The sequence below is a fragment of the Cottoperca gobio genome, chromosome 13 (assembly GCF_900634415.1).
Source record: "Cottoperca gobio chromosome 13, fCotGob3.1, whole genome shotgun sequence".
NCBI classification, from domain to species: Eukaryota; Metazoa; Chordata; class Actinopteri; order Perciformes; family Bovichtidae; genus Cottoperca; species Cottoperca gobio.
This window is the reverse complement of record NC_041367.1, coordinates 984466-1008194: the sequence shown is the minus strand read 5'-3', so window position 1 is coordinate 1008194 and position 23729 is coordinate 984466. Positions and strand designations below refer to the sequence as shown.

The 23729-nt window shown below is 43.4% G+C and overlaps 1 protein-coding gene across 1 annotated transcript in view; it reads right to left on the bottom strand.

The window, feature by feature from the left end:
- Positions 1 to 3541: 3541 nt before the first annotated feature.
- The window catches only part of LOC115017415 (large neutral amino acids transporter small subunit 4-like), a 28030-nt gene continuing 7842 nt past the window's right edge, over positions 3542 to 23729 (bottom strand). The window contains exons 3-14 of the mRNA XM_029445825.1: positions 20150 to 20357; positions 20013 to 20068; positions 19072 to 19148; positions 11294 to 11386; positions 10860 to 10993; positions 10138 to 10349; positions 7656 to 7799; positions 6753 to 6879; positions 6536 to 6668; positions 6244 to 6317; positions 5454 to 5577; positions 3542 to 5197 (exon numbers count right to left, since the gene is read on the bottom strand). Of these exons, the coding sequence (XP_029301685.1) occupies positions 5036 to 5197; positions 5454 to 5577; positions 6244 to 6317; positions 6536 to 6668; positions 6753 to 6879; positions 7656 to 7799; positions 10138 to 10349; positions 10860 to 10993; positions 11294 to 11386; positions 19072 to 19148; positions 20013 to 20068; positions 20150 to 20357 (1544 nt within the window). The 3' untranslated portion in view covers positions 3542 to 5035. The remainder of the gene's footprint in view (positions 5198 to 5453; positions 5578 to 6243; positions 6318 to 6535; positions 6669 to 6752; positions 6880 to 7655; positions 7800 to 10137; positions 10350 to 10859; positions 10994 to 11293; positions 11387 to 19071; positions 19149 to 20012; positions 20069 to 20149; positions 20358 to 23729) is intronic.

The window sequence follows — 23729 nt, the reverse complement described above, 5'->3', positions numbered from 1 at the left end:
ACCTTAAAAACACCCGCAAGCACAAGCTGAGGCGAGGATTCATCTTCAGAGAATACACGTTATAACCAAACTGCTGCAGAAGTTCCTGTTTTAAGATGAAGGACTTAAGATTTCACCTGGTAACTGAGCATCCCTCACACAGCCAGGTGCTACATGAGACTTCACACAAGGAGAAACAGATGTATCTTCTAGAACAGGAAGCATGAGAACATCAGAGTGTGTGTGTAACTGTGTGTGTAGATGTAAACTCTCCACAGCTACATTACATAACGCCTCATGTACATATTAAACACTTGTGATATAAACTTGTGTTGATGTGAGTCATGAAGTGGGGAAGCTTCATGATATCTGTTAGTTACATGTATGACCCTGTTCACCTGGAGTGTCTCCCGACTACAAATCTCAGGTGAGTTACCAGGTGAAGGAGAATCATCACACATTCATAGCGCTGGAGTAAAGTACTGCAATTATTCACAAGTGTTTTATAAAGATGCCAAACAAGGTTTCTGTGCAGTGAGAACTAAAATTCTACACTTTTAATTAAAGATTTGTGCAAATAAATGTACATTTCTATGCACAAAGTCACGTTGTTGTATCTCCTGTAACAAACCGCTGTTCACACACAGCTGTCGTGCAGTTAAGGAATAAAATTGGATAAACAATCAGTGTCTCTGTGCGGGTTTGTATCTCAAACGTACAAATTAAGATTAAAAAATGGCACAATTCAGACGCAGGGTTAAATGACCTGTAATAATAATAATCTTACTACACAAGCTTTGCACTTTTAGAGATACAACAATGTAAATGTTTGGATAAAGAAATGCAAAAGGATCGAATGAATTCCCTCACACTCTTTGAGGTTTATTAAAGATTCCAAAGTGTTTGCTGTTTTAATCAATGGAGTACTGGCCTTTACTTTCTTCTGCATGACCTCATGTCCCCGCGCGGCTGTGCAGGCGATAACATTCAATGTGACATAGAAATGTACAAATGTTCATTTTAGTTTTCTCTGCAAACATTAAAGGTTCAGAACTCCTCGGCCATGGTTCAAACTTTGTATTTCCTCCGTGACAACGAGATATTTCTGTCATTATTTTGAAATAACAAATGTTGTTTTCCTGAGATAACGCGATGTATTATCAAGTTTAATTATAAAAACATTGTTTTTGTGATCTCAAATGAATGATGTCATTATCTGCAGAATCGATCTCCAGAAAAAGATTCTTTTATCTCAAGAAATAATTAACTCATCGTGGGAAATTAAAATGTTTGAGCAATGGCCTCTCAGGGCTTCCGTACTTTAAATGTTTTTTCCGCACTTTACAGAAGTTGCTTCTCATTTGTCATCTCACTAAACGTGTAAATAAAAGCCAGTTTCAGTCCGAACACGTGTCTTTGCTCACCATCATGCGGTTTAGTGAAGAAGATGAGTTCTACATGTGTATGAAGGTGGAGCTGAGAGACCAGACTCTGCCACGCTGTCCGTGCACGTAAAGGCCATATAATGAACATGTGACGTTTTCTGTGGGTATAAAAAAATAAACGGCCTCTTCTTCCGTTCCCATGTTCTGAACTAAACATCTGAAGTTTACATTCTTTGCATCATCGTGCAGAAACACGACTGAGGTCCATCTCTCGAGGTCTAAAGTGCATCGCGTGCCATTCGTTTCTCACTTCCACAGGGAGGTGTGCAGGCGGCAGAGGCGCGTCTCTCAGCTCCGCGTGAGGGGGTGAAAGATGGAGGGGGGGGGGTCTACTGTCCGCATGGAGAGGCACTCTGAGGGTCATGGCTGTCTTTGGAAAGTGCCTCTGTGAGTTACTGCCAGGCAGGAAGTAACGAGGAGCTTCTCTGTGTGGCGTCTGAAGGCGGCAGGCTGACAGGAAGCATCGCCTGCCTACATCCTTCTCTCTTCATGGAGTATAAAATAACTGAACCTGAACAAATGATCCGATTAAGAGTTTGTGTAACGAGTGATTTGGATGTATTTCGAGCAGATTACTTCCTGTGAATATTGCACAAGTTATTTTTGGGAACTTTAACTACAATTCTCTGTCAACAATCATTCATACTTAATCGGGATATTTCTGTGACGTAGAGAGGGAAGGCTCTGGGAATGTAGCAGCTTGTGTTCGAAAACAAGTTTCATTTAGTTTTCTTCACAGAAATGAATGAATTCCTAATGAAGTATCTTACAATCAAGGGAACCACTGCTCTACACTCTTTTCTGGACTCTTCACCGACAAAGACTCTTTTATTATTACGTGTTGAGTCTCGTCAAGAAGCTGTGTTCATCAGCCTGCCACCTTCAAGCGAATCTCCCTGTATGTCTGTAAGAGGTGAACTCAAGTTCAACCAGAGCTGCTGCTGCTGGGGTCAAACTGTATGTTGCAGAATAACCACAAAACTGAAAAGAAAAGTCGTCATTTGAAACAGTAACTTGAAAAACTGATTTTGTGTCCCTGTAATTGTTTTGTGTCTCTTTGCAGTCGTTTTGTGTCTCTTTGTAGTCATTTTGTGTCTCTTTGTAGTCATTTTGTGTCTCTTTGCAGTCGTTTTGTGTCTCTTTGTAGTCATTTTGTGTCTCTTTGCAGTCGTTTTGTGTCTCTTTGCAGTCGTTTTGTGTCTCTTTGTAGTCATTTTGTGTCTCTTTGCAGTCGTTTTGTGTCTCTTTGTAGTCATTTTGTGTCTCTTTGCAGTCGTTTTGTGTCTCTTTGTAGTCATTTTGTGTCTCTTTGCAGTCGTTTTGTGTCTCTTTGCAGTCGTTTTGTGTCTCTTCGTAGTCGTTTTGTGTCTCTTTGCAGTCGTTTTGTGTCTCTTTGTAGTTGTGTCTCTTTGTAGTCGTTTTGTGTCTCTTTGCAGTCGTTTTGTGTCTCTTTGTAGTTGTGTCTCTTTGAAGTCGTTTTGTGTCTCTTTGCAGTCGTTTTGTGTCTCTTTGAAGTCGTTTTATGTCTCTTTGTAGTCGTTTTGAGTCTCTTTGAAGTTCTTTGAAGTCGTTTTATGTCTCTTTGTAGTCGTTTTGAGTCTCTTTGAAGTCTCTTTGATGTCGTTTTGTGTCTCTTTGTAGTTGTTTTGTGTCTCTTTGTAGTCGTTTTGTGTCTCTTTGTAGTCGTTTTGTGTCTCTTTGCAGTCGTTTTGTGTCTCTTTGCAGTCGTTTTGTGTCTCTTTTAAGTCGTTTTGTGTCTCTTTTAAGTCATTTTGTGTCTCTTTTAAGTCATTTTGAGTCTCCTTGAAGTCTCTTTGTAGTCGTTTTGAGTCTCTTTGAAGTCTCTTTGTAGTCGTTTTGTGTCTCTTTGCAGTCGTTTTGTGTCTCTTTGAAGTCGTTTTGTGTCTCTTTGAAGTCATTTTGTGTCTCTTTGAAGTCATTTTGAGTCTCTTTGAAGTCTCTTTGTAGTCGTTTTGAGTCTCTTTGAAGTCTCTTTGTGGTCGTTTTGTGTGTCTTTGCAGTCGTTTGAAACGGTAACCTGATTGATCCACTGTGTTATTAAACAACAGCTCTTGAGAGGAATTTGATGGCAGTTTGTAAATAAGCTCGACTGCCTGTTAAATCAAAATGCAAAATTTATTCAATTAGCACCTTTTAGAAATACAGATAAAAATAAACTGTGTGTGTGACTGTGTATCATCGTGTTGCCCAGCACCTCACAGAAGCACTTATTGCTACAACGAATCAAAACGCCATATTCTCGTGTGTCGCGGGAAGATTGTCTGTGCCTCCACGCCGCTTTAAAAACACACCACGTCTAACATCTCTGTCGACCTACTTTAAACACATTTCCCCCTCAGATCATGTTCAGGGAGAAAATATTCAACACCTGCGATCATATTGCAAGAAAATACATCTGGAGAAAAGAAAACGTGACATGTTTCAAAACACACAAAAGGAATTCATGAGCCAAACAAATACAAAACGGACGGACGTGGCAAGTAGTGTGAAACCGTAACATAGTTCAGGGACGTGCACACACGCAGCATGTAGCTTAATGTCGTTAAATATTGTTATTTAAATCTGTTGGAAATTTGGAAATTGTTGTAAAATGGAGCAAAAAGAAATCTTTGTTTTTTCCTCCAGAGTGGACATTTTAAATGTCATTGTGCACGTCCCTGATATCGGGCCAGCACTGTCTCCTGCATCATGCAGTGTAGTTTATCTGCATCACTGCATTATGTAACACACACACACACACACACACACACACACACACACACACACACACACTGCAGTGTTTTCTTGACTAACTTATCTGTGCATCATGATTAAAAAGACATCGCACTGCGTGTTTCAATCTGAGCTGCTACTAATCTAACAGTCTGTTAAAACCCTGGAGCACAAGAGGAAGTGTGTGTGTGTGTGTGTGTGTGTGTGTGTGTGTGTGTGTCTCCCAAAGGACATTTAAGTCCTCAAAACTAAGACAAAAGTCGTCACTGCTGTACATGTTCACAACACCACAGTCAGTCTGTGTGAGGTGGCTTTAAAAGCACACACACACACACACACACACACACACACACACACACACACACACACACACACACCTCTCTCCTCCAAAATATCAGTTTCTATTGGCTGGCATCTTCTTCTTCTTCTATATTTTTACTTTAGATCCGTCTGGCAGACGTAACAGTAAGAAAATAAAAATGATGAAGAGTGGAGATATAACAAGTCCATTGCTTCTTTCTCACTTTTTTCTCCTCAGTGTGATTCAGTCGAGGGAGTGTGTGTGTGTGTGTGTGTGTGTGTGTGTGTGTGTGTGTGTGTGTGTGTGTGTGTGTGTGTGTGTGTGTGTGTGTGTGTGTGTGTGTGTTGGTGTGTGTTGGTGTGTGTGAGAGAGGTTTGTCACAGTGTGTAGTAGCAGAGGGTGAGACTGGGTGTCACAGTGGTGTGTAGTCATGTGAGAGTGTTTATGGGGAATGTGAGGGATCACGGGCGTCACACGGGTGTCACACGGGCAGGAGGCCGCCGCCGCCGTCCCCTCCCCCCCCCCCATCCCATCTTTCTTTTATGAAGTGTAACTCATCATCTCTTCCCTCACGAGTCTAGACGAACGCCTCGGGCTTGCTGTCGTTATTAATCTTAGCGTAGATCTTGGGGTCGTCGTCGCGCTCGTCTCTGATGCGCTGCAGGTGGCGGCTGTGACACAGCAGGTAGAGGGGCAGGCAGAATCCCAGCATGCTCAGCACCAACAGGCCCACGTTCACCTGAAGACAAAATAAGAGTCAGACCCATGAGCGGATGGTGAGACGATGGGCTCCTGGTCACAGACACACAGACTGTATACATTTAAACTTGTCTTGTGGTCGTTTTGTGTCTTTTTAAATGATATCTTGCAGGTGAAACCCAGGGGGGCCCTGTGCCCGGTCGGCCCGTTCATTAATCAAACGAATGTGTAAATATCTCCCACAGTACTCGCTCCTCTCCTCATGCATGCTAATGTCCATGTTTGAGTCGTCTCACCCAGAGAGGGTCTCCCTCCAGGGGTCCCACCATGGCCATGAAGAGCGGCTGCTGCAGCAGGGCGAACAGAGCGCTGATCAGAGACTGCATGCCTGTCAGGCTGCCGAACTGAGAGGACGGGTACCTGCAAGGGACAAAACACATGTCTCAGATCGTGTGTGTGTGTAATGTGTGTGTAATGTGTGTGTGATGTGTGTGTGATGTGTGTATGCAGGTTGTTGTAATACTCATGTAACATGTACGTAAGAGGCACTTTGTGAAAACAAGAGGAAGGATATTTGTAATCTTCGAGAATTCCTAATTCCTTTTTTGGAACAGGTTGTGTAGTTGATGTCGTGCCGACTGCCTGGGGATGAATATCATGTTTTATTTTAATGTCTAATAAACACCAGCGTTGCACAAAGCGAGGTCCAAAGAAAACGTCCAAATGTTTCGCACATTTCTTCCAAATTAAAATAATGAAAATAAAAATGAATGCTGGTTTCTGTCCAGCATGGTCATGTGATCATCAGCAGGTGCTTCAGAGAGTCGGCGTTATTAAAAGACTGGACGTAAATCAGACTTCTGTGTTCAGGTCACATCTGTGTCACATGACGCTTCACGTGCGCCGTCATTATTCACTGAATCTGATTTGTTTTTATCGAATCACCAAACTTTCAACTTCTTTGTGATATAAAGAAATATATTATTTCCTGCGTTTCCACTCTGATTTGTTTTTAATGTGCGTGTGTGTGTGTGTGTGTGTGTGTGTGTGTGTGTGTGTGTGTGCTGTTATCCAGTGGACACCTACACAGCAGCGTAGAGGCCTCCGACTGCAGAGTGGATGAAGCCTCTGACGATGGTGTGCAAGATAAACGACAGAATCTGAGAGAAAGAGAAGAGCCTGATCAGTTCATCACTAACATGCAGAGCCTCTGATGTCCAGCAGGTGTCACTGACGCACTGCGTGATATATGAGGAGCTGCATTGCGTGTGAGTGTCTCCTGTTGTTGCTTTGCATCTCTCTGCAGGGGAACACTTCAGCTGCACATGCTCAGAAATGTGCTTCCCTGAGAAGCGTTACAGAAATCAGATGTCTGTACCTGAAGCTGCAGGTTGGGGATGAGGCAGCTGCCTCCGAAGCAAACCAGGAGCATGTTGGTGAAGATGAAGGCTCTGGTGGCGTTGATGATCTTCTGGATCTGTTTGTCGGGGCGTCGGGGCTGACCCGGCTCCCTAACACAGAATAAAACACACATTTTAAAGCTCTTATCTTCTTCTTCTCGTACCTTCTGTGTGTGTTCACGTGTGCATCCTCACCTCGTGGTAATCTTGCCATTGTCGTCCTCGCAGTCTTTGAGCTTCCAGTCCATGACGTAGCCGATCACAGGGGAGGTGATCAGACACAGAAGCTGGAGCACGCCAAAGATGGACGTGTAGACGCTCACTGAGAGACAGACGACGGCGTTAGTGTTGTGGTTATATTTTGAAGATTGGAACATGAACGTGTGAGGAGTGGGATGAGGGGGTGCACACAGAAACACAAAGTCTCTTACAGAAAGTCATTATGCAGAACATATTACTGGACTGTAAATCAGTGGTGAAGCAGCGCAGCAGAAGAGTGTGGGTTGAAGTCTCTTACCCACTTGCATCTTCTCCACTGCAACAGCAGCAAGAAGCCAGCATGGCAGGAAAAGAGGCAGAGCAGCAGAGACACACGGAGAAGGAAAGATGGAGCAGAGTTAACAACGAGGCGCTTTAGCAGAGCAGAGAGCAGCTGAGAGAGGACGGTTAGCAGAGAGGGAAGACACACGGCGTCGAGAGGAGCGCCCGTCCACTGAACACGGTCAGGTGTCGGAGGTCAGAGGTTAAAGTCTGCCTCCAGACACGTTTTAAAGTAAGTACAAATACTGACATGATTCATACAGGAAGTGTTCCAACACAAAGACAAAAAGAAACAGTGAAGACAGTGGAAGCACCAAAGTGTGCGACTAGCATGCGTATCAGAAAGTGTAGTTAGCATCTCGTATTCGTTTTTGTTTGTTAGCTTGTTAGCTTGTAACTGACGAGCTGATGGTTGTGGTTTTGGTAGAAATGGAAGGAAGCTCCGGAGTTAGGGCACATTCTAAAGGTAATGCTAATGCTAATGCTAACTGTCTCTGTACTGAGAAGTCTGCTCTGTGCTGGAGACAACAAACTTAACACACACACACACACACACACCTGTGCTGAGGTCTCCCTCCGTCAGCGAGTCCAGGATGGTGTTCATGGCGCCCATGTAGAAGATGAGACGCAGCTGAGTCACACACATGGTGATGAGGCTGAGGAGGAAGATGGGACTGAAGATGCTCTTCATGAAGGACTGAGCTGCAGAGGAAGAAGAGACGTGATTACGGGAGGAAGACATCTAACATTCTTTTATTCTGCACAAGAAGGGCTCAAACTGAAACTCGACGGGGGTGCGGGGGCCAAAAGCAAACACGGTTTGTGTGGACGTATATTTAAGAAGCACAAGTTTAATTTAATGTAAATGTTCGTCTGCGTCTCTTCTCTTCCCTCACACTCAAACTGACTTCCTGCGCAATCTGTGAACCTTTCATTTCAACTCACACTGGAAGTACTTTTATTTTGAAATCCAAAACAAATTGAAAGAGTTTATATACCAAACTATGCTTTCAGCGCAGCGACTTGCTACTGCTGATAAAACCATATCAGGGTTTGTTTTCTGCAGCGTCCGCAGCTGCGAGTCACATGAGAGAGGAAGTGAAACATTAAAGCTCTTGACAGATGGGGAATGTCCAGCTGTTATGAAACCAACCATGGGCGTCCTGACTGCGCACACACACACACACACACACACACACACACACAACAATGCTTCTCTCGGGCTCCACGCCAGCAAGCCACACACCTGCTGAGCAGCTTTTCTAAGAACGGGGTCCGAACCAATTCCACGGTCCATTGGCTACCAAAGAGAGCGACCAGACCCCCCCCCACGCACGCAGGCAGTCCCTGGCCCCGACCTGAGGAGGCCTGGGGGTGTGGGGGCAGCAGGTCAGCTCAGCGTGGATGTAGGCCGGAGGTAAAGGGGCATTCGAGGTAACGCAGGAATATTTGTGTCTCATTGTTGTGAACTGTCTGAGGGTCGAGGGCTCACACAGATTTAAAGTGACATTGAAGCATTTCTGAGTATTTATAACGTAAACTTAAATCAAAGGAGCATTTTTAAACCTGACTTCATCAGTTTCACAAAATATAAACTGTGTTGATGTGAGTCATGAAGTGGGGAAGCTTCATGATATCTGTTAGTTACATGTTTGACTCTGTTCACCTGTAGTGTGTACAACATGTATGACTCTGTTCACCTGTAGTGTGTACAACATGTATGACCCTGTTCACCTGTAGTGTGTACAACATGTTTGACTCTGTTCACCTGTAGTGTGTACAACATGTATGACTCTGTTCACCTGTAGTGTGTACAACATGTATGACTCTGTTCACCTGTAGTGTGTACAACATGTATGACCCTGTTCACCTGTAGTGTGTACAACATGTATGACCCTGTTCACCTGTAGTGTGTACAACATGTATGACTCTGTTCACCTGTAGTGTGTACAACATGTATGACCCTGTTCACCTGTAGTGTGTACAACATGTATGACCCTGTTCACCTGTAGTGTGTACAACATGTATGACTCTGTTCACCTGTAGTGTGTACAACATGTTTGACTCTGTTCACCTGTAGTGTGTACAACATGTATGACCCTGTTCACCTGTAGTGTGTACAACATGTTTGACTCTGTTCACCTGTAGTGTGTACAACATGTATGACCCTGTTCACCTGTAGTGTGTACAACATGTATGACCCTGTTCACCTGTAGTGTGTACAACATGTATGACCCTGTTCACCTGTAGTGTGTACAACATGTATGACTCTGTTCACCTGTAGTGTGTACAACATGTTTGACTCTGTTCACCTGTAGAGTGTACAACATGTATGACTCTGTTCACCTGTAGTGTGTACAACATGTATGACTCTGTTCACCTGTAGTGTGTACAACATGTATGACCCTGTTCACCTGTAGTGTGTACAACATGTATGACTCTGTTCACCTGTAGTGTGTACAACATGTATGACTCTGTTCACCTGTAGTGTGTACAACATGTATGACTCTGTTCACCTGTAGTGTGTACAACATGTATGACCCTGTTCACCTGTAGTGTGTACAACATGTATGACCCTGTTCACCTGTAGTGTGTAGAACATGTATGACCCTGTTCACCTGTAGTGTGTACAACATGTATGACTCTGTTCACCTGTAGTGTGTACAACATGTATGACCCTGTTCACCTGTAGTGTGTACAACATGTATGACTCTGTTCACCTGTAGTGTGTACAACATGTATGACTCTGTTCACCTGTAGTGTGTACAACATGTATGAATGTTACAATACATATCTTTAAAGGAGCTTTTCTCTAAAGGAGCTTTTCTCTCACTCTTCAGCAGAAGTCTCCACTTCAGCAGCACTTACATACACCAAACTTTCCACTTTCATTCCTCTCTATATTCTGAAGCTTTGTGCAGAGGGCTTTGTTCACATGTCACTCACAGCTCATGTTATACACGCTACACTCACTACATGCAGGAGATGCACAGAGTTCTGTGTGTTGACAGGATTCAGTGTTTGATCTCTTCACACTCACTCTGATCCTTGTCTTTGCACTTCACCTCCAGGTCGACGGTGGACAGGCACAGCTTGTTGGCCTCCTGTGTTTCCAGGTCTTTGGGCTGATGGTGCTGCTGCTTCATGGAGTTGCCTACACTGAGGCGGCGCCCCACCGTGGTCACCTGCCGATAAAACTGCTTCCCTGTGATCTTGTGGTCGAAGCCCAGCCAGCTGAACTTGATCTTCACCCTGGTGGAGCGAAGGAAAGACAAAAAGGAGTGAGAAGGTGAAGAATACTGAAACTACATGTTGAACTACGAGGAAAACCATTTTTGTAGTCGTTTATCTCTTTGTAGTTGTTTTGTGGACATATTTGCCGCTACAGGCCACGGGGTCCTGATACTTTGGACACTAATCCATCCACGAGGAGGAGGAGAGCAACACAGAAGGAATCAAGTGGAAACAAAGGATCCAGGTGATCATCTGGTTTACGGTTCCTCCCTGTCTTTAGAGATCACCGGGATTTACTGAGCTTCAGTCAGTGCGTGTGCGTGTGCGTGTGCGTGTGCGTGTGTGCGCGTGTGCGTGTGCGTGTGTGCGCGTGTGTGTGCGGTGATCCCTGAGGAGAATGCAGGCAGCCTCGGCTCACTCAGAATCCCTTTACAGTAACCTGAGGTTAGCTCGTAGCTGTACAACAGCTGCCTGACAATCATAGCTGGAGGCTACAGAAATGTGTGTGTGTGTGTGTATTCGTCTTACGTGTAGTCCATGTCCTCCGGGCCGGGGAAGGGCTCCAGAGGCCAGTTAAGGAAGCAGTTGAAGAAGACGAGGCAGGCGCAGGCGGCCCAAACCAGCAGGATGATGATGAAGGTGGCACCCAGATCATAGATCACCTGCCGGCACACAGACGCATCAAACTTAATGCTCATGTACACACTCCAGGTGAACAGAGTCATACATGTAACTAACAGATATCATGAAGCTTCCCCACTTCATGACTCACATCAACACAAGTTTATATCACAAGTGTTTAATATGTACATGAGGCGTTATGTAATGTAGCTGTGGAGAGTTTACATCCTGTTGCAGCAAAACAAATGCAATAAGTTTAACTTCTATCTGCAGTTACTAATCATATGTGAAACAAACAAAAGCAAACGCAATGACTTGTGCTGATATCGTCGTTGTGTCACCTTGATGCCCGGGAAGGTGACGGCAGAGGAGGCGTAGGATCCGATCATCAGGGCGATGAAGGTCGACCGCAGGTCTCCAAACATGTTGGGCAGCTGAAGAACAGATAAAGTTATTAACATTCATCCTGACCTCGTTATAACATCTGCATCATCGGAGATCAGCATGGTCTCCACTACTGTGATGGAGCAAAGACGGGCTCTGCAGGAATACTACAAACGAAAAGTTAAATTTATAATCAATTTGCTAAATTCAGTTTTGCTATTCCTGCGTTCCCTGGTCAGGTCTGACCCGTTCGCTCATGGTGGATGATGTTTGCTAAAAGTAGCCTGTAGAATCTGGTTCTTTCTTTCAGCACCAGCTCGGTCCACGTTCCCGCCATTTCTTTAACAGCCAAGCTATAATTTTTTTAAATGGCCGCCTGCAAAACTACATGTTAAAGAAGATTTGACAGCAGTTTGTCGGTATGAATCGTGCACTGAGAGGACGCTGTCTGCAGGGGAAGCTGAAGGAAGTGTGGTACCATGCAGGCAGTAGATATTCTTCACTTCTCTTTGGATGCAACTGTTGTGCTGTTAGTTAATCTTTGTTGACATGTTTTCCTTGTACCCTCTAAAACCCACAAGGTCACTGAGTGTTAAATATTGCAGCCGAGCTCTGCAGGATTAACTATTGATATGCTTGTGACCACAGGGAACACACTGTGCTGTCTGCAGGCTGTTGTTGAAGTGGAGCGCAGAGCCGCAGAGTCTTACGTAATGACGCTCAACCCTCGACCTCCAGACGAGCGCACATGTTGTTCTCACCTCGGCAACTACACACGGCCTCCTTCCAGAAGTAAAGAGCGTGACAGCGACCTTTGCTTCATGACATCTGGAGAAATCATAGCTAAACAATCAAACTCCAGCGATTGAAGTGGGGGAGTTCAAACCCTCAGGTGTGACTCTGTTGTGGGTCATAAGTCCTGCGCTCAGAGCTCCCGTCTCATTGTCCTCATCTGTCCGTCTATCCGGCCGCTGTGCTCCTCACAGGGGGGGGCAGCTTGTTAGGCAGCTGCTTGAACCCGCTCACCCCACACACACGTCACTCCCCGGATTAATTGGACCAAAGGTGAGCTACAGAAACCGCTAATTCCCTGCCATGACATCTAACAAAACAAGGGCCCTGAATCCCTCCGGACGCACTGCAGGAGGAAGATGGCCGACCTTTGGCCCAGTGGGCGCCGAGGAGACGAGACACAACTGACCAGCTCAGCGTGTGTGAAGCTCAGCAGACTTGATGTGGTCATTGAGGCCACGATAGATGTGCAACAGGTTCAGATTCATCACTTCCTCTTCCTCCAGCCTCTGATGACGGCTCACTTTTCATGTCCAGTTTTTTGAAAGAGCTCTATAAATACCCACAAACTTGAAAATAATGTCGTACGCTAAGAAGTGAAAGACTGTATGACAATTCTGTCTTTTTTGTGTGTAAAAAAGTTACAGAAAGAAAATTGGCTCACTTGTGCCATGAATCATAAAAGTGCACCTTGAAATATGAAGGAGACACATTTCTAAAAGTTATATTCTTCAACCTCCGGGTCTGAAGAGTGAAGTCAATGTGGAAGAGTCTTAAATCTGCAGTCTCTGTAACCTCCAGCAGGGGGCGACTCCCCCGTTGTATAGAAGTCTATGAGAAAATGTTTCTACTTCTCTGTAACATCCAGCAGGAGGCGACTCCTCTGGTTGTATAGAAGTCTATGAGAAAATGTTTCTACTCCTCTGTAACCTCCAGCAGGAGGGGACTCCTCTGGTTCTATAGAAGTCTGAGAAAATGTTTCTACTTCTCTGTAACCTCCAGCAGGAGGAGACTCCTCTGGTTGTATAGAAGTCTATGAGAAAATGTTTCTACTCCTCTGTAACCTCCAGCAGGGGGCGACTCCTCTGGTTGTATAGAAGTCTATGAGAAAATGTTTCTTCTTCTCTCTTGATTTATTACCTCAGTAACATTTTCCTGATGAGTTTATGTCTCAGTCTGTAGTTTGAAGTCTTCTTCAACATGATGTTCATTTAGGAACTTAGTAACTAACTCTTTAGGGCGGGGCTTCCTGTGATTGACAGGTCGTTACCACGTGTTGTTCGTGTTTTCCTCTCACAACTTTTACTCTTTCACAGTTTGTGTTTTCATTTCATGAAAGTTAATGGTAACTTTGTGTAGTCCACAAACCAACAGGTGACCTCGTCCTCTTGTTCAGCTTCACTCACCACCGCAATAATTACCCTAAATTCAAACGAAGACTTTTGCACTTAGATTCCAGATGTTCACGTCGCACACAAAGGAATAATAACAAAGTCTCTGCCACTAACACACCCAGGCTTTAGTCACTTTTAGTCAACAGGTTCATTGGAGCTCTGGAACAAACTAAATCACGTGCCAGAGCGAGAAACCCTCAAACCAAGTGTTTGTGCAGCGACACGCCCGACAGTCAGAACACGACTGCTGGGCCGATTCTGATGAAGAGGTTTCATCACATCGGGAGTTTCTCTGAGTCACGTCAGCTGCAAACCAACCGTTTCCCAAAAAGCACCAAAGCGTGTCACAGAAAGCGGTTTGTTCTGCTCGTCGGGAAAGAAGAAGTGAGGACTGTGGGTTCAGCAGCGTGAAGCAGAAGACACACAACCCGCTGACGCCTCAGTACGTGTGAAATGTTATAAACACATTTGATCTTTGAACAAAACATGTGTTCTGCAGTCAGAGATGTAATCAGATTACATTTAGTCACAAGTGGTTCTTTTACAATTACAATATTAAAATACAACGGTTTACTGCCTCAAGTCGAACGGAAAAGTTTCAAGTTTCTAATGTTTTTGTTTGTACTTCTCCTCTCCTGCATATTTGATGTTAAGGAAATCCAAAAGCAACGAAAGTTCTGAAGTTATAAAGAACTTTAAATGATCCCAACGCTTCATCAAACTCATTTCTGTCGTCTTCTTATCCTACAGATGTTTAGCTGCCAGTTAAACAACACACACTGAAGGGATGTGAAACACTTCCCTGTGTTTCTCCTCATCCCTCACCTGCACTTCTCTCCCTCATGAAACACACAGAACTCATGTACCAGCTCATCAGCTGCACCAGAAACATCTTGAGACAGTCGCACACACCATCGACTTTGTTGTTGCTTCTGCCCTGATCAGCTGTTCTGTTAGCGCTGTGGTCACAGTGCATCCATGCATGTACACACACACACACACACACACACACACACACACACACTGAAGGTTTATTTTAGCCTCAGCGCAGTCACCTGGAGATAAGAGATCAGGGTTGGGTTTATTTCAGGGGCTGCAGACTCATCGATGTGTTTGAACAGTCTCCTGGTAACGCAGAGTTTCGTACAGTTTGTCACGACTCAGACATTTTGTTACGGGTCAAATTAAAATGAATTCTTTACCTACAAAGTGAACATTGTTCTGATTGTTTTTCTTGCATGTCTCCAAAGTGAAGATTTATAAAAAGGAGGAACGTCTTGATGAATTGAAGTGAATGACAAAACTACATCAAACAGGAAGTAACTTCCCTTTTCACCTCTGAGGTTGGACATGAGCACATTTCCTTTGTCTGACTGCGGACGCCATGTTTCTTTACATGTAACATGTTCTGAATGTAATCTTATGTAAATGCAACATGTACATATATTCCACAAGATGGTGAACTTGTATTTAGTTCATGACGGCTTCTCGCTGGATAAAAGTTCCCCCTGCGACTGCAAACGTTTGTCCATCCTGCACTTTTGTGTGTCGTGTGCGTCGCTGTGGATGAGAGTGTGTGCTGAGCGTTGAAAGTGGAAGTGGGACAAGTGAGGTGACAAAGAGGCCGAGGGAAAACATGCTGAGCCCGAAGGCAGACGAGGGGCACAAAGAGGAACCTGCGCGGAGCCGTCTGAGAGAAATGAAAGAAGGAAGAGGGATGGCGTCAGCTGCTGCCGGACCTCTGAGAACCGGTTCTGTCCGGTGCTGCCTGACGCACATCCATCATAAAGAGCAGCCAGCTGGGCGAGATCAGCAAACAGCAGCTGACGGACAGCAGACTGCATACCTGCATCGCCCTGACGTCACCCCCCCCCCCCTCTAGTAGTTATTATAAGTAGTAACTTATAATAATATTATATTATTTATGCATTACTGTGTTTATTTATAGAGGAAAATAAATGAATGTCATTAAATAATGTAGAAAGAAAAGAAGGTATTCATTCATTGATAAAAATGTGGCATAAATTGATATTTATTTATTAATCTAGTCTTATATTAAATGTTCCTTGATTAAAGTTTGATTTATTAACTTTTAAATGTATTTATTATTATTATTTATAGATATATTTATTTATTCATGTTTATTATTTCCCCTTTCTGTGTTTATCTCTTTTTACTGAACGTATTTCTTTGTGTATTTTGTTCTTGCTCCAGAGTTCATCACTTTAATATTGCAGCTGGTAAATAAGGAGATGTTTTAAATTCTTCAAAGTAACTAAAGTTATAAATGTAGTGGAGTAGAAAGTATCTCTAATGTGTTCCTCGTGAGATGCGTTGACACGAAGCGTCGCCTCAGCTCAGGTTACCTGCTGACCTTTAGCTTCCATTCATCTCGCATCCTTCATTTCATGTGCAGTGAACAGAGCACATGCTGTACTTCCTCATCTCACCCCGCCATCTCCACGCATGGGAGGAATAGACCCCCCCCCCAGTCGATGAGTCATTTCTCTCAGAAACACGTCTGGTGAAGTCTGCACTTCATACAGTTTCCACCGAAGAAGAAGAAATCACTAATCGTTTCCGTCTTTAGGGGAGAAAATGTGCACAACAAACACATCCATGTTTGTGACTCAGGAAACATCACAGCTCTGAAGACCAACGCCAGGAAGCAGAGCGGCTCAACACGTGCCACGAGGAGAGCAAGGAACAAGAGGAGGAGCTTCACGTCTGCCTGCAGGATGAACGTATATATGTGCAGAGCAGGAACGTTCAGTGAGAAGATCGATGCTCTGTAACATGAAGCTGTTTACAAGCAGAGTGAAGCGCAGGGAGGGAATTACAAAGCCCTCCCTGTTCCATCCCGGGACTCTGAGTGCTGAGTGTGCATCCACAGGAAGTGAAGCAACGACAGACAAAGAAGAAATAACAGGACGGAGAGAAACAGCTCACTGTGAGCTCATTACAGACGCACACACACACACACACACACACACACAAGTATAAACAAAACATCTGTAGAGGCCTGCAGGGAGCTGTAACTCAGCCTACAGGTTAGAGACGCGCCACAACTAAAACAACACACACACACTCACACACACACACACACACACACACACACACTCACACCTGACGTACAGCAGGATACTGTACTCTCATGCACACAAGACAGTTTGGACAGATTGTGCAGGTCCAGTCTTGCTGAAGGAGAGCGGCTGAAACTGGAGAAGACGAAAACAACCAGGCGGAGTAAAGGGGGGGGGGGGTCCAACAGTGGGATGAAACCAGCTGAGCAACTTCTGTTTGTGTGTGAGTGTGTGTGTCAGGGTCCCAGTAGGCAGGAAACAGCGCAGCATGAGTGGACACACACACACACAGTTCCCCCGCTGCTGCTTCCTGTTTGTCTCCCCTGTGACAGTCTCTGCTCTGTGTGTGTGTGTGTGTGTGTGTGTGTGTGTGTGTGTGTGTGTGTGTGTGTGTGTGTGTTCATGCAGGTGGAAAGGTAACATCCACCTGCATGAACACAGTAACACGTATGTTCAACATCCAGCGTGTTTACTCATCACTTCTGTGTGTTCATCTTAAGAATCTTTATCAACAGAATTTAATTGTATACAGAATTTTTGCGACATGAAAAACATTTTATGACTTTTAAATGATTAAATTAAGACATTTTAATACCAATTAAGGCTTTTTTAGATGATTGAATTCGGGGCCTTATATCTGCAGGAACTCTGTTTTTATATCTTGGTGGTTTTTAACTATATTTAAAGCAAATTAAGGATTTTAGTCATCGGACGTCTGGATCTTAAGTTCCCAGCAGCAACCAAACTGCACCGAGGAAACACGGTGTTTAACACGAACCTGCTGTTTTCAGTCTTGTTACTGGTGGAATCAGCAGGTTTGTTTCTTTTGGAGAAGATGAAATCTTTGTGGATAATTCGGCTCCTGATAAGAACCTCCTGAACATCTGGATCTTACGCTATGAGAGAAACAGGCTGCGCAAACGTTGGCGGCAGCCCCCCCACAAAGACATCTTAACACCAATAAATGCATTATATTCCAATTATTGAATTCAATGCCTTTCAAGACTTTAAGGAAGCCTGGTTGTTCTGCTAGAAGAAGAAAAACATCTGTATCACTGCGCCACACACACACACACACACACACACAGTTGTGTGGATGAAATAGTAATGAGGAGAGGTCTTTTTGTGGCTCCCAGCCAGAGCAGCAGAGCAGCAGTGAATAATAAATGACGAATGTTCCTCTCACGTGGCCTCTCCTGTGATGCAGCACTTTCTCTGACTGATGGGATTATCCTGACCACTGGCTCTCCTCATCCACTCCATCAGCCATCTGTCTCCTCCATCTCTTCCACCGTCCCTTCTTCTCTGACGCATCTGTCTCTCTTGTTTTGTCCTCTCTGCATCAGAGTCTGTCGAATGCAATCACCTCCCAGTCCTCACATCCACTGTCTCTCCTCATCTTCCTCATCACAATTTATTTTTAGAAATCTCTGCAGCTCTTCCTCCCCCTCCTCCTCTTCCTCCTTTCATTTCCCGCTCGTATCAAATCTGTGCCATTCTGGTTTTGCTGATATTGACTTTTGTTTTATTAGAAACTGTCTTCAGCTGACTGAGAACGGAGTATTGCTGCACGTAATGAGGAAAATATACGATAACGTTGTTAAATATCACGATAATATTACAAATATTAATGAACAAATTGAACTGAACACAAAAGTTGACGATGACGATAGAAAAACGATATATTATTGCGGCCCAATTCGGGAGCTACTCCAGCTAACTGCTAACATGCTAGCTAACTGCTAACATGTTAGCCAGCTGCTAATGATTGCTAGCTAGCTGTAACTTGCTGGTAATAGCTAAATCTGTTGTTTTCGCGCTAAGCTAGCTGTCTTTGGGAGTGAATCTAACTTCTGCTTTTGTTTTCCTCGTGAAGCACAAATAGATTATTTCGTTGTAGCAGAACGACAACAAATTGAATTTGAATTTCTTCTAATAATTATCCTCCTCATATTACACACTAACAAGACCTCGAGGTGAATATGTTGAGATGCTCACTGATGTTATACTTCCTGAAACATTGATATCTTCACAGTGGCTGAATGGATGTTTAAGTGAAGTGCGAGATTAGCTCTTACCAATCTCTAGTTTAAATCAAGAACGTACGACCCTGGGAACATACGGATGACTGGTTTGCTCCCAGTTAACTAACCAGGCGAATGTATATTCATACGTATTTTTGAACATAGTATAATGTATTTATATGTTAGTACTGGCAGAGCAGGGTTGTATGAGAGTAGATGGTTGGACACAGCTAAACTGACAGCGTCTCCTTAAAAGTAAACACCGACAACAATGTTTGCCGTTAGTCAACAGCACATAGATAAACTTCCTCCTGGGGAAATGCACTGATCACAACACAGCTGCTGTACATCTCTGACCCAAACAACATCCTGCAGCTTCAAAATATCCACGATAAGAAGCTTTAATCTAAGAAAATATAAATTGTGTCATCTTAATACTCACTGTCAGAGAAGTGAAGGTCATGCACATGCCTCCAAACCCGTTCATCGCCAAAGCAAAGAAGATCAGGATGGACAGATCTGAAAGAGAGAGAGCAGATTAGTAACACACACACACACACACACACACACACACACACACACACACTGTGTCACTGATGCATTGATAAACCTCCTCAGTGTGTCAATATGTTGCGTAACTTGGCTCGACTACAGAAGCATCACGAAGCGTTTGGCCTCAGTGTAAACACATGATGCAGTTAAAGTTATAATATTCAACACTTCTGCATTAAATATATTAGATTTAGATAAATAGAATGATTTGAATCAAGGCACCTGCAGCGTGTGCACATTTTAACAACAGACTTTAAGATAAATTAGATTTAAGACTTTTAATGCAACTCGGAATGAAATTCAAGATTAATTTTGAGAGCAACTCTTCTGCTTTGTGAATCAAAGCGACGTTCATGAGACGTTTGGACATTTGTTTATTTAAATAGATGTTCCTGAGAATTTACAAAACAATGTGAAAAATAAAGTTATTCATTAAACCCGACTTCCCAAGTCCGAGAATCTTTTCAAAGACTGATTCAAGACATTTTAATACCAATTAAGGTTTTATTTTTAGATTATTAAATTCAACTTTTGACACTTTCTTTAGGTTCTGCAGGAACTCTGTTTGAAGGACTTTAGTCCTGAACGTCTGGATCTTAAGTTCTCACAGAAACAAGCTGACAAACGTTAGAGGCAGCCGAACAGCGTGCAGGAGGAACTCAGAGGAGAGAAGAACTCCCATGATGCACCGCTGCTGCACCACCAAACTCCCATGATGCACTGCTGCTGCACCACCACACCAAACTCCAGCTTTTGTTATTGTTTTGATTGAGACAGCTGAGCACTAGGAAACGACATATTGAGTGTTTAAAGTGGAAGTGAGATACGTACTGTTGGGATCGTTGGCACCGTAGGCGATGAGGAGGCAGGAGAAGCCAAAGCAGGCACTGCGAACACAGAGCAGCGGGTACCAATAAGTAGAACAAGTCCTCTCTAAGTGTAACATGGGTTTTCTTCTCAAGCCTTACCTGCCCAGAAGTCGTAGCTTCCTGGGACCATATTTGTCCATGACGATGCCCATGGGCAGGGTGATGGCCGACAGCAGGAAGGAGCCCACGGTGAAGGCCAGGTTCAGCATCTCGTCCTGGTCCTGGCAGATGGGCCAGCCGTTCATCTCCAGGTACTCCTCAGAGTCCGACGGCGCAGAGCTGGAGATGTTGAGGCTGGAGCTGTTTTCTGGATGGGGAGGGAGAGGGACTTGATTTATTATCTTAACATCACTTATTCACTACATACATGAGAAAGGCTTCATTATTTATGTCACTGCTTTAGTAAACATGAAATATCTCGATAGATTGGATCAGGAAGAATCTGCAGGACGTCAGTGATCCTGTGACTTCACGTCTCGCACCATCATGAGGTTCACATTTCGGGGTTTTAGTGAAACGTTTTGGTAACTGTTGGAAGAATAGCCGATCAACGTCATGCAGACATTCGTGTTCCTCAGAGGATGAATCCTGATGACTTCTCTTAACTTATGAGCCCCGTCATCAGGTCGATGTTCTAATGTGACTGTGTTTAGTGCTAATTAGCATATGTTAGCATGCTAACACATAAAACATATATGATGTCAAAATGACCTCAATTAAATTTTTTTATAAAACTTCATTTTGGTAAAATGATAAAAAAAAAAAACTTAATTTTCATGAAAAAAGCTAAATAAAAACCCCTCGAACATTTGACAGGCATTGTGAGCGTGTTAGCATGCTAATGTTAGCATTTAGCTTAAAGGAGCAGCAGCCGTAGACTCTTGTTGTTTACATCAAAATATCTAATCTGTATATAAAATATGAAGAATTGTTGAAGATTAAAATAGTACAAACATTATAATGCTGCTCACACATTCATGCATTATTAATAACAGTCCAACAATATAATATATACAATGATCTACAAGACGCTATTTATCTATATTTATATGAATATATATATTTACTTAGGACTTTTGTAATTGAGTACTTTTAAATGGTCATCCTAGAGGTTTCGATGTCATCTATAATTAAAGCCTAATTTCTAATGTTGCTCTCTGAGACTCATTAAAGGTCCAGTAAACAAATTCCAAAGTCAAATTCAAGCACTTTAAGGTTTTCCAGCACCTCACAGCTGCGGTAAATAACAGAATATTGACTTTTGCACTTATTCATTACACTAAATCAAAGTTTCACGTTTCAAAATGTGTTTGTAAGCAGACTCTGCTTCCTACACGAGCTCGTGTCGGGCCTGCAGCAGGTAAACAGGCTCCAGGAATAGTCCCACATGAACCCTGCGCGGTGGAGCGGGTCGCCCTGTAACACTGGAGCCTCCTGCAGAACCTCTCGTAAACACAGTGACTTCATGTGGAGACTATTTCCGTCTGCTCTAATGAACTGGAGCCTCCGCTGAAACTCTGCCGGTAACAACTGGAGAAAACAGCTCGTCACCGGGACTGTGTCCGATCAGACTGAGACTGAGACTCAGCAGTATGTCTGAAGGAGGGAGGGAGTGTGTGTGAGTGTGTGTGTGTGTGTGTGTGTGTGGGGGGGGGGGATAAAGGACAAGGTCATCATTTCAGTCCTGAGGCAAGTTGTCAACATTGTGCTGCTTCTAATAAACAAAGATTTAAAGGAGTTTGTGAAGTTTGACTTCTGGTGAGTCAGCAGGGGGGGGGGGGGGGGTTAATGCTCATTAAATATGTAGGGTCCCTAATTATTAAATATGTGTTATAATTGGACAAAAAACATTTGAATTAACTTTGGATCCTTTAAAGTTTCATCTTCAAGTTTAAACCAGGGGTGTCAAACATGCTGCCCGGGGGCCAAAACTGGCCCGCCAGAGGGTCCAGTCCGGCCCGCGGGATGACTTTGCAAAGTGTAAAGATTAGTTGTTTGGATCATAAAGTAAAATCCTGTTCCAGATACCTGTGACACAATGTTTGTGTCTTTGTAGACACACTGATCTGTACGTTGTAACACACATGTGTAAATTAAAAACTGATAATATTGTTGAAATTACAACTTTTTAAGAAAGTTCAGGTTGTTCATAATGTTTAGTAAAAAGATTACGTTTGAACATCAGAATGTACTTTCTTGCACTAAGACCTGCTCTCCTTCAGAGGTTGTTTCTCCTTCAGAAGTTGTTTCTCCTTCAGAGGTTGTTTCTCCTTCAGAAGTTGTTTCTCCTTCAGAGGTTGTTTCTCCTTCAGAAGTTGTTTCTCCTTCAGAAGTTGTTTCTCCTTCAGAGGTTGTTTCTCCTTCAGAGGTTGTTTCTCCTTCAGAGGTTGTTTCTCCTTCAGAGGTTGTTTCTCCTTCAGAAGTTGTTTCTCCTTCAGAAGTTGTTTCTCCTTCAGAAGTTGTTTCTCCTTCAGAGGTTGTTTCTCCTTCAGAAGTTGTTTCTCCTTCAGAAGTTGTTTCTCCTTCAGAAGTTGTTTCTCCTTCAGAGGTTGTTTCTCCTTCAGAAGTTGTTTCTCCTTCAGAGGTTGTTTCTCCTTCAGAGGTTGTTTCTCCTTCAGAAGTTGTTTCTCCTTCAGAAGTTGTTTCTCCTTCAGAAGTTGTTTCTCCTTCAGAGGTTGTTTCTCCTTCAGAAGTTGTTTCTCCTTCAGAAGTTGTTTCTCCTTCAGAGGTTGTTTTCTCCTTCAGAAGTTGTTTCTCCTTCAGAGGTTGTTTCTCCTTCAGAGGTTGTTTCTCCTTCAGAAGTTGTTTCTCCTTCAGAGGTTGTTTCTCCTTCAGAAGTTGTTTCTCCTTCAGAAGTTGTTTCTCCTTCAGAGGTTGTTTCTCCTTCAGAAGTTGTTTCTCCTTCAGAGGTTGGTTTTCTCCTTCAGAAGTTGTTTCTCTTTCAGAAGTTGTTTCTCCTTCAGAAGTTGTTTCTCCTTCAGAGGTTGTTCTCCTTCAGAGGTTGTTTCTCCTTCAGAGGTTGTTTCTCCTTCAGAAGTTGTTTCTCCTTCAGAGGTTGTTTCTCCTTCAGAAGTTGTTTCTCCTTCAGAAGTTGTTTCTCCTTCAGAGGTTGTTTCTCCTTCAGAGGTTGTTTCTCCTTCAGAAGTTGTTTCTCCTTCAGAGGTTGTTTCTCCTTCAGAGGTTGTTTCTCCTTCAGAAGTTGTTTCTCCTTCAGAGGTTGTTTCTCCTTCAGAAGTTGTTTCTCCTTCAGAAGTTGTTTCTCCTTCAGAAGTTGTTTCTCCTTCAGAGGTTGTTTCTCCTTCAGAGGTTGTTTCTCCTTCAGAAGTTGTTTCTCCTTCAGAGGTTGTTTCTCCTTCAGAGGTTGTTTCTCCTCCTTCAGGTCACAGAAGCCTTTACTTGTGTGTGTTTTGGTAACTCCCTTCCTGTGCCGTCAGCAGAAACGTTGATCATCACTGACATGTTGCATTAACAGCTTTGTTTCCTTGACTTGAAAAATGTCATGAAATAAGTTCATGTAAAAATGAAGATTCTCATCTCATCGATTCACAAATGTATTTTTGAATCATCTGTAATTATCTGTATATATTTAGTAAACAGTTAAACATTATTGAACATATAAACACCAGTTTTACACTTATTTTGTGTATAATTTACTTTTAAAAGTGTCATGTTTGTGACA